The sequence below is a fragment of the Alosa pseudoharengus genome, unplaced genomic scaffold (assembly GCF_046254945.1).
Source record: "Alosa pseudoharengus isolate Yale_2024_CS ecotype anadromous, Long Island Sound unplaced genomic scaffold, YU_APseudo_1.1 YU_APseudo_1.1_scf_12, whole genome shotgun sequence".
In the NCBI taxonomy this organism is placed as follows: domain Eukaryota; kingdom Metazoa; phylum Chordata; class Actinopteri; order Clupeiformes; family Clupeidae; genus Alosa; species Alosa pseudoharengus.
In genome coordinates, this window is record NW_027468587.1 from 9,749,789 (window position 1) to 9,761,821 (window position 12,033).

General features: G+C 40.6%; 1 protein-coding gene across 1 annotated transcript; it reads left to right on the forward strand.

The window, feature by feature from the left end:
* The first annotated feature begins 1,867 nt into the window (after positions 1-1,867).
* On the forward strand, positions 1,868-3,398 carry LOC143118312 (uncharacterized). The gene is made up of 2 exons (XM_076279387.1): positions 1,868-1,911; positions 2,112-3,398. Exons 1-2 carry the CDS (start codon positions 1,909-1,911, stop codon positions 2,769-2,771), a joined length of 663 nt encoding a protein of 220 aa, XP_076135502.1. The 5' UTR covers positions 1,868-1,908; the 3' UTR covers positions 2,772-3,398.
* The last annotated feature ends 8,635 nt before the right edge of the window (positions 3,399-12,033 follow it).

A 12,033-nucleotide genomic window follows, 5' to 3' on the forward strand; every position in this document is an offset into this window, starting at 1 on the left:
CTCTGCTGTATATTCCACCCTGCTCATTTCTCTCTTTCTCTCTCTTTGTCTCTTCTCTCTCCTCGTCTGTTCCCCTCTCTCCCCTGGCCAGTGGTAAGCATGTCTGTGTAATTGGTTATTTAAATGTCTCTCTTGAACTGATGTCAGGTTGGATCGATGGTCTTAGTTACTGTGTGCTTATTATCATTCTGTACATACTCTACTGTGAACATCTGTAATAAACTAATGCTGTGACCACCATCTCATGTTATCTGGTCTTTTTGTGTGCATGTGTGCCTGTGTGTGCGCACGCATGTGTGTGTGTGTGTGTGTGTATGTATGATATTAAATGGCTTCTAATGACAAAAGAAAACTCTTTGAGAGGGGAAATGTTGATAGTCAGGTGGCTGACATGAGCACACTGTATGTACATTAACATATAAAGTATGAATAACTTGATAGATTCCTTGGCAACCAAATCATTAGTTGTGAGTTTTAATCAGAGGCGGACAGAGTACACAGCTTCATTACTTGAGTAAAAGTACAGATACCCTTTGCTAAATTTGACTCAAGTACAAGTAAAAGTAAGTCAGAAGTCTACTTAAGTAAAAGTACTAAAGTACTTGTTTTTAAAAGTACTTGAGTATCAAGAGTACAAGAGTAGCCTACATTTTCTAAATATTACATTACTACTGCCACAGTGCTTACATTTACAGAAACGACCTACATGGAGTTATGAAAAATGTTAATGTTAATACCTTGGAGAATGTAAAAGGAATTGAAAGTAAAATCAAGTCATTTTCATATTTTTACCATGTTGCCAGGGATGGGCAATATTTCTAATACATGTATTTAAAATATGTATTTAAAATACAAAATACTATTTTTTAATTGAAACACTTGAAGCGAAAACTATCATTAACTTGTTCAGAAAATTGAAATAGTCTGCCGAGGTGGAGCCACAGGTTGGCACATTCCCAGGATGGACCTGCTGCGTCTTCATCCATTGTTTCGTCCATGGTTTCATCTCTTATCTAAATCTGACCATAGAGTTGACTTTGGCGGAAAGCTGAAGGTGATTGCTGATAGGCTATCCCAATCAGTGGCGCTTGCACAATCCAATCACGTTTGAGAGGGAAACAACAAATTGAGGGTTTCTGAGATTTTTCTTTTTTCCTTTTTTTAGTAGTGGAGTAAAGAGTACAATATTTGCCCCTCAAATGTACTTTAATGTGAGTAAAGTCATGAGTACCCCCCAAAAATGATACTCGAGTAAAGTACAGATCCCTCAAAATTGTACTCAAGTACTGTACTCAAGTAAATGTACTCCGTTACTGTCCGGCTCTGGTTTTAATTAGGTCTTGTCAAGCAATTGACTAGCGTTCCGACACATCTGTGTCTTCGTCAGAGTCCATGGGAGACAGAGGCGCATAATATCAAAGTAAACACACACAGTTACTAGTTAGATAGTTAGTTAGTTTGATATTATAGGGCAGCTCTGCCTCTGTCTTTACCCTGATTTATTTATTTGACTTAATTTGTGTTGGTATATAAGCACAGTAGAGGTGATGTAGCCTACGTTTAAAAGGTAGTCAGCGCCCTATATGGTTCTGGGGGTAGTAATATTCAAATTTCCCCATACTTACAGAAGTGCATGAATATTCAGTATCTCTCTAGTAACCCACAAAAACTCAATGTACGGTTTTGTTTCACACTTAAGAGAGTTAAGAGAGGTGAGTTTTGCATAACATGGGCCAGGGCCCCCATAAGCCCAGCAGGGCAGGAAGTGGCTTTCTTGATTTACGTGAAGACACACCCAGAAACACACACATTGATGCAGGAGGAAAATGGAGGAACTGAAAGTAAGTTGAAACTCTTTGTTCTTGAGGAAGCAGACGCTCTAGATCATTGCTACTCATTCCCTGCGTCATGGTAATGTATGATCTCTAAACTTGCAAATGAACTGATAATACGGCTAGGTGTTCAGTGTGTGTGTAGTGGTGTGTATGCAGTATGAAAGGTATGCACAGGACATGTGTGTATATATACGTATATGTATGTATGTATGTACCGTATTTATGGATCTCTCTATATGTAATAATCTCTGTGGCTAACCTTGATCTCCCTCACAGACTCCAGGCTCTGTCTGTAGCCACGCAGCTGTGCTGCTCAGTGTCCTGCTGTGCCAGCTTCACCTGTGCACAACCAGTGAGCAGCATGGGGCTCCACCCAACAACACCCAACACCCACCCAACAACACCCAACACCCACCCAACAAACACAGCCACCCCTGCATGCCGTCAGCGTGGCACTCCGCGTACGACACCTTCCTGAAGCGCCACCTACCTGAAGACCAGCCCAGATCTCTTGACCAGAACCAGTGGGAGAGTTTCATCAGGCAACACAAGCTCTGTCACCGACCCACCCAGTCCTTCCTCCGCCCCGAGGACAAGCAGCAGGTGCTGGACGTGTGTTCGGCGGCCGGAGGCAGGACGATGCAGGACAACCTGTGCATCAGCGGACAGGAGTTCTCCTTTACCACAGTGCACCTTCACAAACACTGCACCATCAAGAAAGTGTTCTCTGAGACCAAGCATCTCATTCTGGCCTGCGATGTCATCGACGGAGTGTGCCGACCCGTTCACTTTCAGGGAAACCCAAACGGCACGAAACCTGACCAGAACCGTCAGCCTCCGTGCGAGAGGCCCCAGAGTTCAGGGATGGAGCAGACCACAGCCGGCCGAGCCAGTGTAATGCTACCCCTCAGCCTACTATGGCCTCTGTGGTACTAGCAGCACAAAGAATTATGTTGACTAGTCAGATCTAGCAATAATATCTTAGTATAGGACAATAATACACACACACACATTTAAACAAACACACACACAGAAACAAACAACACATGCTAATACATACTATATGCACAAATACACACAATTACATGTTTGTACGAGAAACACACAAACACAAGCTTTCACTTTCTTTCTCAAACACACAGGTATGTGATGTGTTGAATTATCATGCAGTATGTGGATAACCAAAAATTTTACAGAAATCTGAAGCGTGTTGTGGAAATACATTACTCTCATTGTATTAATCATGTTGTGGAAATACATTTCTTTCACTGTATTAAAACAAGTTATTTTGTGATTGTGAACGCAAAATACCGTTGATATACTTAGCCACATAGAAATGTCATGTTGTTGTCTCAAATCTTTACCTTTTCTTTTAAGATGAGACATGATCCAGTATAAATTTACTGTCCAAAGCCTGTCAAAGTGTTTACAGTAAGAGGACAAATTGTCTTGTTTGAACCACAGACGAATATATTGCAAGAGGCATGCCAGATTTAAGTCCTTAAGGTAGATACTGAATAGCCAGCTTTGCGCTTTGTGGTGTGGTCTGATTAAAATGTTAAATTGTGGTCATGTAAAACTAAATAAAAAAGTTCGGTTGATAAAATGGAGACTATTTGAATAATCTTTTGGAAATTCTGACTAAACCCAGTTTGAAATACTTAAATTAAAATTGAGCTAAAAATTTACTGTTTGCCTTTATGTTCATGCCAGCGAAGATAAGAATCAGATCTTTTCAATGAAGGCTGACATTTATTGACATTAATAGACATTACTGAATATGATGTTGCATGAATAGTGAAAAGTAATGACGCAACACATTATGTTAAAATGTTTTAATGTGTGGTAGGTGGGTATGGAAGCCTGTTTCCGCCAGAAAAAAAGAGGCTAAATTGCAAATTAGTTCTCGCAATTGTGACTTTATTTCTTGCAAATGCAAGTTTATTTCTCAGAATTCCGAGTTTTTTTCTCTCACAATTACAACTTCATTCCGAGTATGAAGGAGTGAAGGAGATCTATGAAGGAGACATCAGAGTTATCGGATCTCAGAGGTGCCGACCTCAAAGTTATCGGATCTCAGAGGTGCCTACCTCAGAGTTATCGGATCTGCCTCAGAGGTGCCGACCTCAGAGTTATCGGATCGTGTTGATGTGTTGCAATCGCAGATATCTCTGGCTGACATGGTCAAAATCGTACGAAATTGGATGCATGCATGAATGAATGCATGCCAAGTTTCCTGGAATTCCGTTCATGGGGGGTCATACAATACTGTATGTGAAAGTTTTAGAATACCATGGAATTACAACATACCAATTGCAAAAAGCAGATGTACAGATTGGTCATCATTTCTGAGAAATTCGCTCTGTCTTCTCTCTCCTCCGTTCCTCTCCTGTAGCATTTGATCAGTGCTCTTTTAAAGGTGAACTAAGGTAGTGCTTAACTGCTAGCTACTTCAAACTTTTGTTAACTAGAATACATTCTAAGGCCATGTCATTTGCCTGTCATCTGTCTCATGTGATCATGCAATCAATACTCAAACCAAAACAACCCTAGACTAAGCTTTTTGAGTCAGTTTTTACTCACCCCCATATATCCCTTAACCTGACCCTAGCCAGATGAATTTCGCTCCGCCTAGCTCCACTCATCCATCTGGAACCGATCCATTGAAGTGTTGCTTCAGAAGGCTGGGCCTAATCAAAAAATGCTTGCATATGATTGAATAAGCCACTTGTCCATCATCTATTGACGTGCTACTTCAACCACTCACATCGAAGCCAACCCGTGACGCTGATAACAGTCTCACAGTCGCTTCTACGCTGTGTCACATCTATGAAACTCCCGCCCTGCGTCCTGATTGGCTGTACCATAAAATCGGTTGCAGAAATCACTCTCAATGGAAGAGGTCCCAGATGGATGTGAGTGAAGCTAGGCGGAGCTAAGCGGAACGAAATTCATCTGGCTAGGGTCAGGTTATGTATCCCTGCCCAATTGGCATCATCATGCCCCCCGCCTCTTTAGGCTGCTCTGATTACATGATCACATGTAACCATGGTAATATAGCCAGTAGCCACACAAAGGCATACCCAGAAAGCACATGCAGATGTTGCACAACCAATTTTTTTGAATATTTGCTACTTTGACCACGATATCTGGACTTATTTTCTACCAATGCATAGATTTATGTTCATATGATAGCAATGGTTGTTATTTGTTCAACCCAGGGGCACCATCACTTGTGTGAAAGTAGTATTGCCACATTTCTGGCCAAGCCCAATGTGTTGTAGTTATTGTATCGGACAAAAATTATTTGGAATGCAGGGAGCCTAACTATTTTCTTTGAGATTGCCTCTATTACATTGTAACACTACATCTTAAGGAAGGCCTAATCAGTCATAAGGTAAATCATTGCTGTTCAGCCTGGTGAAGAAATGTTTTAGCTGCTCTTACAATTGGATGCATGTTCCCATCACATTACTATGAACTGACAGATGTAAAACAATGTCTTGTTAACAGAATAAAAAACAAAAGTTACACAAATGGCATTAAATGTACAAGAAACTTGACAGTAATGTTGAAATTTTGTCAGCAAACTTTTGTAATTTGAAAGTGTACAGACTTGAATATAATAGAAAATCTGAGCAGTAATTTGACAGCCAGCTAAGAAAGTAAGAAAGAAATGTGCCGTCCTGGCCAGCACTGACAATGAGGTCTGCTCTGTAGGCAGTGTTGTGCAAGTTCATACTTCACAAGAGCTAGTGTGGTGTTTTTCAATGACGTAAAGGATGCATTTATGGTTTTTATAAGCTTTAATATTACTGCAGTTATTATGAGCGTGTCAAGGCTATTACACATCTTGAACAGACCAGACCAACAGTCAAGGAGTGGGGTGCAGGAGGATACAGTAGACACTAGCACTCTCATTACATGGTCAAGAGAGAGGGAATGATATCAGCTGGTGAGGTTAAGAGCAAGGACAAGTAACAGGTGGGAATTGGCTGCTATGAAGTAAACAAGATAAGAAAGCCCTGCTTATAACTGGATAGAACCAGAAAGACTCAGAGCTATACAGTTTTGCATATATTTTTATGCATGATGGGAAGATGGTTTCCACCAATATTAGTAACCCTGTCAGATGCTGATTGGTCAAAAGGTGTCTTTCGAGAATGGCGTGAGGAGATGGCACTTCTCGAAGGCCAAGGGGTATAAAAGATAGGCCGCAGCCATCTTTAAGTCAGATTTCATCGGAGGGCCCCAGCTGATGACATCTCCTCCCTATTGCTTTGATGGATGGTCTGGACTTTGGTTGGGCTGTGCTGTCACTGCAATACGGTGAATAAAGATCAACAGTCTTCAGAGATCTCCTGTCTGCATTGTCTCCTTCGGATGTCTTGTTCCAGAGTGCTAATTAGTAAATAAGTGATTGATGGATTCGAGAGTGGACAGTTTTTCCATGACATGCTAGCCTAAAAGTTCAGATTATACAGATTTAAATGAATAAATCCACTTTCATAATGTGCACTTGGTTCATGTTCAACGCGTGCATGCTAGCCTGTCTCGCAGGTCTAAGATAATTCTCTCAACCTCGACTTGGTTTTCACTCTGGCACATGGTGACGTGGCCGCCGTCACCAGTATTGCCTCGGCAATACTACAATTCATTGTTGTATTGCCTGGCAATACTAGTTTTCATACATGACATAACCTATAAGATTAGCCTAAACTCAGTAAACATCACAAACTGCTGTTGCGTCACGCAATAGCTTATCATCATGACTTGATGAACAGTGTTTTTCCCCAGTGGTGTAGGACTACGTCGTATACTTACTTAAAAAGTAACAATATTGTACCCAGTAATCTGAGCGCTGGATATGGGAAAAAAAACTATCATTCATAAACAGTCTGCACCCCACCCTCTTTATCGGCCTGAGCACTACTAGGCTACAGGCTACATTTCTAAATCCTGAAACAGCAGCGACATGCCACTGCGGGTGCACGTGTGTCCAAAATATTTAAGTAAATCAAATAAAATAGGCTATAAGTAGTTTGTTTTGACAGACTCTGAATATTTTGCGCTGTCACTAGCAGAAAATGAGTCTGCATACATTAGGCCTACAACCGATAGCCTAAATACGTTAAAGCTGCAGTTGGCAAGTCTGACAGATTGAGGGGACAGCCAAAATTTTGAATGTTTACAACTCTCATGCAAAGATTGTTAAGGCGGAGCAAGATACTTCGTCGTAGTTCATGTCTATGGGCGCGAAATGGGGATCGAATCCTGTCTGCATAAAGAGGCGTGTCGATGACGTATTGATGAGCGTACGTTGCAACCCGCCAACAGCAGCGGCATAAATAACCGGCGCACACCTGATATGAAGTCGATTTTCTCCAGACTGGAATGCTCAAAAATGCTAAAAATTTACCTGAAATGTTCACAAGGGTTTGAGGATCATGAAAACGTGCCCGAAATTCACATTCCTAACTCTATAGAACTAAGACCTTAGCATATGTGGTAAAATTCTGAGCTATGCCCATAGACTTCAATGGAGCAGTCGCTGCCTCTGCTCTGCATAAAGAGGGATTTTGACCCCCCCTCGTGCGATCCGGGTTCCCGGAAGTGGCTCCTGATGAAGTATCTTGCTCCGCCTTAACAATCTTTGTCTCATGCCCCTATCCCACTACCACCGAGCACCCTCTCGAGTTTGTTGTCAGTGCACACCAGACTGCACCAGACTGTGATTGACAGTCAGATCTCACACAGCCCTGCTCTGATTGGACCAGAAGAACCGGGAGCTGTGGATTTTTGCAAAACAAATAACAGGCTCTAGGTAGGTGGAGGTAGAAGTGCGGGTTTTTTTCTAAAACCGGCTGATTTATGTTGTTCTGTTGGAGCATAGTGTCGGTTCCAGTGAATATGATAAAAAAAAACTTGCCAACTGCCGGCGGGACCGTTACCCCCCCTCCCCCACCTCCCCCCAACATTCTAAATCAATTGTATGCACCATATTGCTGTGTAGCATAGTAATGTTATACACCATTTCAAAGCTTTGACTCTTGGGAATCCAAAAATCATGTCAATTTCATGTACAATCTGTATAGTGCTTTACATTCTCAGATTCATTTTATTATGTCTCAATTAAATTTGATCCAAAATGCCCCCCTCCCCCTCCTCCGCTTATGGTGCTACCCTGACTTCTGGCTGCAGTGTAGCTGCAGCACAATAAGTAGATGCAACAAATTGGGTACTGAAATATTCACAAGAATCCATAGAAATTGAATCTTCATGTTGTATTATCCAATATTAGTTGTACAGATGTATAGTCTATCTTATACACACACACATACTAACACTCAAGTAAATGCAAAAATAGAGACTTTTTTGTCATTATTCCATATTGTGTGTAGTCAGTCTATATAAGAACACCTGACATACAATCTAAATAGTCCACAAGAAACCTTGAAGTGTTACCTTTCATTTGAGACCAGGATTATGCTTCTACACAAAGGGGTTCATGTGCAGTAAGCATTTGATTGTCAGTATGCATTTTGGATAACAAAAAGTCCTATGGGCATTTTACAAAACGCATGAGCATTCCTTGGCAAATAATAGTCTAAAGCACTCATATTTTCATTCTATATTGATCTACTTTTGCACACAGCTTCACAAGACCTGGTGCTAGGGCTCAGTTGTGTTTCTAAGGGATATCAAGTGACCTAGAGGGCTGAAATGTGGTCAGTTCAGAGATGCTTGTAATCTGGCAGAAAGAAAGAACTATATTCTAGCCTCTGTAACTCTTTGTCAGTACATCACACAGTTATTTTGACTGTTTCCTACGAAAACTACAGGTTCTGAGCTTTCTATAGAGGGCCAGCATTTGATGGTTGGCCCCAAAAGAGGTGGGAACAATGCCCTTGTAAATAGGCACAGTGCAATTTCAGGCAAAAACCTTTGTATTGAGATCCATGTGGTTAATAAAACAAAATATGATGTGTGACATTGGATTTACATTTTTGCCGTTCATAGTTCACTATGCCTGAAATTAGCCACGGTAGGCCTAGGATTTTCATTGTTTTAACCACATCACCTGTCTACCTTACTATATCATATAACTAACCAACACCTTGTCAACTGCAGCGGCATTTTATCCCTCCTCTTCATTTTGCGTTTGTCCAGTCTTTCTATTTCGGGGATAGGCTATCCTTCTAAACATCACCATGAGAAAATGTATTGTGACAGTGCTAAGATATGAAAAGCTATCGTATGCTTTTTAGAGATCACGAAATACTGAGGGGTGGATAAACAACTTATAGCATAGTTCATAGCATTGCGCTGATAAATAAAAAGTCGCCGTTGAGGCGCAGTTTATAGCCTACTCAGCATTTGTAATGCAAACTAATCCTAGATCTCCATTTAGTGTGTGCGCTTATACAAATAATGATGTGGCCTACACAATGTATCCTGGCGCAGTATAAAAACATAGTGCCATGAGTCATTCAACAGTTAGGACCTACAATGTTACTAGGAAGAAATGCGTAGGGCCTACAATGTTATTTGAGAAGAATAGGGAGAGGTGTAATTTTGATTCAATGTTAAACTGAACATCAATAGCCTTTCACTAAACTACAGACTTCATTTTCAATAACAAGTCTAGTTGAACACTAGTCATCTAATGAGCATCTGTTGTGTCGACCAGCCATAAATGCTAGAACAAAATTATTTTCTTTTCTTTTTTCTTCTTTTCTTTATTTTCCTCAGTGGCTCCTCGTTGGTGGAATGAGTAGCCCAGTGCTCTCCGTTCCTGTGATTGTTTAGGCCCAAAAATTTACCATTTTGGGGATATAATTGAATTTATACTGATCTCTCCTATATGGGCTCATGAAACTGAGCACTTATTTAAGCAACTTTCAGTGAAAATGTTGCAAAGTCATCTGCTGACAGTGAAGTACTGTAGCTGATGGCAGTGGTGGAGGATTGAGAAGAGACTTATAAGTTGATAGCAGTTGCGCTCTCAATCTTGCTCTGATGGAATGTATTTTTTGCAAGTGTAACAGGGAATGAAAAAGATAATAGCAAAGACTGGTAGTTACTAAGATCATTTCCATCTCTGGATTTACCTCATTTTCTCTGAGCAGCTCTAAGTATTAATATTATTAATATAATAATAGTAACAATATATCTAGCCGAGTGGTAAAATAGTATTTTTTGTAATTCCATCACCTTTATGGAACTATCTTGTTTCTTATATCAATTAACATTTGTCAAAATATTTTTAATAGGGAAAAAAAACTCTAGCTTAGCCAACAGTGCAGGCCCAAAATAATCACCATTTTGGGAATATCATTGAATTTATAATTGAGTTTTTGGGAAAATGTGTAAATGCCATATGTTTTAATCTGTTTAAGTCAAGGTACCCAATTTATTTGAACTGTGTTTTAACCTGTAAGAGGTTTATGTTTAGAGGAAATTTGATGATTTCTGATATTTGACACATATCTGACAAAATTATAATTCTTTTAATGATTTAAAATGATTAGAAAAATACTTAGGGTTTTAAAATCATCAGTTATCCTCTGTAAATATGTATTTGATAGAAAAGGACAGGTTTTTGCTAAAATGACACTGTTTTTACTGGAAATGTCCCCATAGCATAGCAAAAAGTGTGTAAAAATATGTGATTTTGGAATACGGCGGCCATATTGGATTTTTGGACAAAATTCAACATGCCCCAAGTTGTAATCTGTTTCAATAAGGGTTCTGACCAGGAATCCATGGAGAAAACTTTGACCAAAAAATAGGCCTAATGTTTCCAGCAGATGACCTGTCTATTAGGCTGAGCATGGAGGGGTGTCCTCACCTCTGAGATGTCCATCATCGCCATGACAACAGATCTCTGTCCATCTCTTAGATCAAGACTTTTCCCCAAGGCATGAAGTGTTCAAGGTTCAAGGGACATAAGTCAAAGACTTAACCACCTCTGAAAGGCAGACTTGCGTTACTGTGTTGTATTTTGTGTTTTGGGTATTCATTCCCATGTTCTCAGAAAGGCAGACTTGTGTTACTGTGTTGTATTTTGTGTTTTGGGTATTCATTTTCATGTTCTCAGAAAGGCAGACTTGTGTTACTGTGTTGTATTTTGTGTTTTGGGTATTCATTTTCATGTTCTCAGAAAGGCAGACTTGTGTTTCTTTGTTGTATTTTGTGTTTTGGGTATTCATTTCCATGTTCTCTGCAAAGGAATTACATTCGAGTATGAAACGTATGATTACATGAGGTCAGGTCTTTGATTCCTGGTAGAAGAATTAGATCTGAGTGAGATGATGAATATTTTCACTACAAACATTTACTTCAAGCAAGTTAAAGGAGGATTTTGGTTCATATTTGCATTATCCAGGGTCTACGCAATGCTATATAAGGACTTCCACATCCAAATGGTAATCTAATTGGTGGAAAAAGAATTGAGGAGGTCCAAAATAAAAAAAATAGACAGAGAGATTGAGAGAGATCAAGAGAAAGAGATAGAGAAAGAGATAGAGAAAGAGAAAGAGATAGAGAGATCAAGAGAAAGAGATAGAGAAAGAGATAGGGAAAGAGATAGGGAGAGAGACAGGGAAAGAACAGAGTTTTCTGTCACCTAACCAGGCACTCCTGCATACTAATTGTGGGCCGGCCGAGTCCCAGAAAGGACGCCATTGATGGGCCAGCACAATGAGGAAGCCACCGAGGGGAAATGGAGGAATCCCATTATTTCATTTTTACTTGTGCCCCCCCCCCCCCCCCCCCCCCCCATTGCTCTGTTTGTGCACTTGTTGTTGTCTTTGGGGAGGGAGAGGGCTGGGAGGGCAGCACTGGGGTGTGTGTGTGTGGGGGGGGGGGGGGGGGGGGATAAGGGGGCGTGAGGAAGTGTGACAAAGCAGCTGTTGTTGTGCCCACTGTTTCTCTGTGGTGTTGGTCAGCCAGAGCGCTGCAGTTAAGGTCTGTTCCAGGCAGTTAGAGGCATCTCTTCACAATCCTCACCCGGTGCACAACGCTTTAAGTCAACTCTAAGCACTAATACAGTGCTTTTATTCACAAACAGACGATAACAGCTTGAGTGCTATATTTGCCCTTGTGATAACTCTTTCTGACACTCTTTTTTTGTATTTACCGGTACTCTTTCAGTGTTTAGGTATACACAGATGAGACTAGTGGCCCCACATGTGAT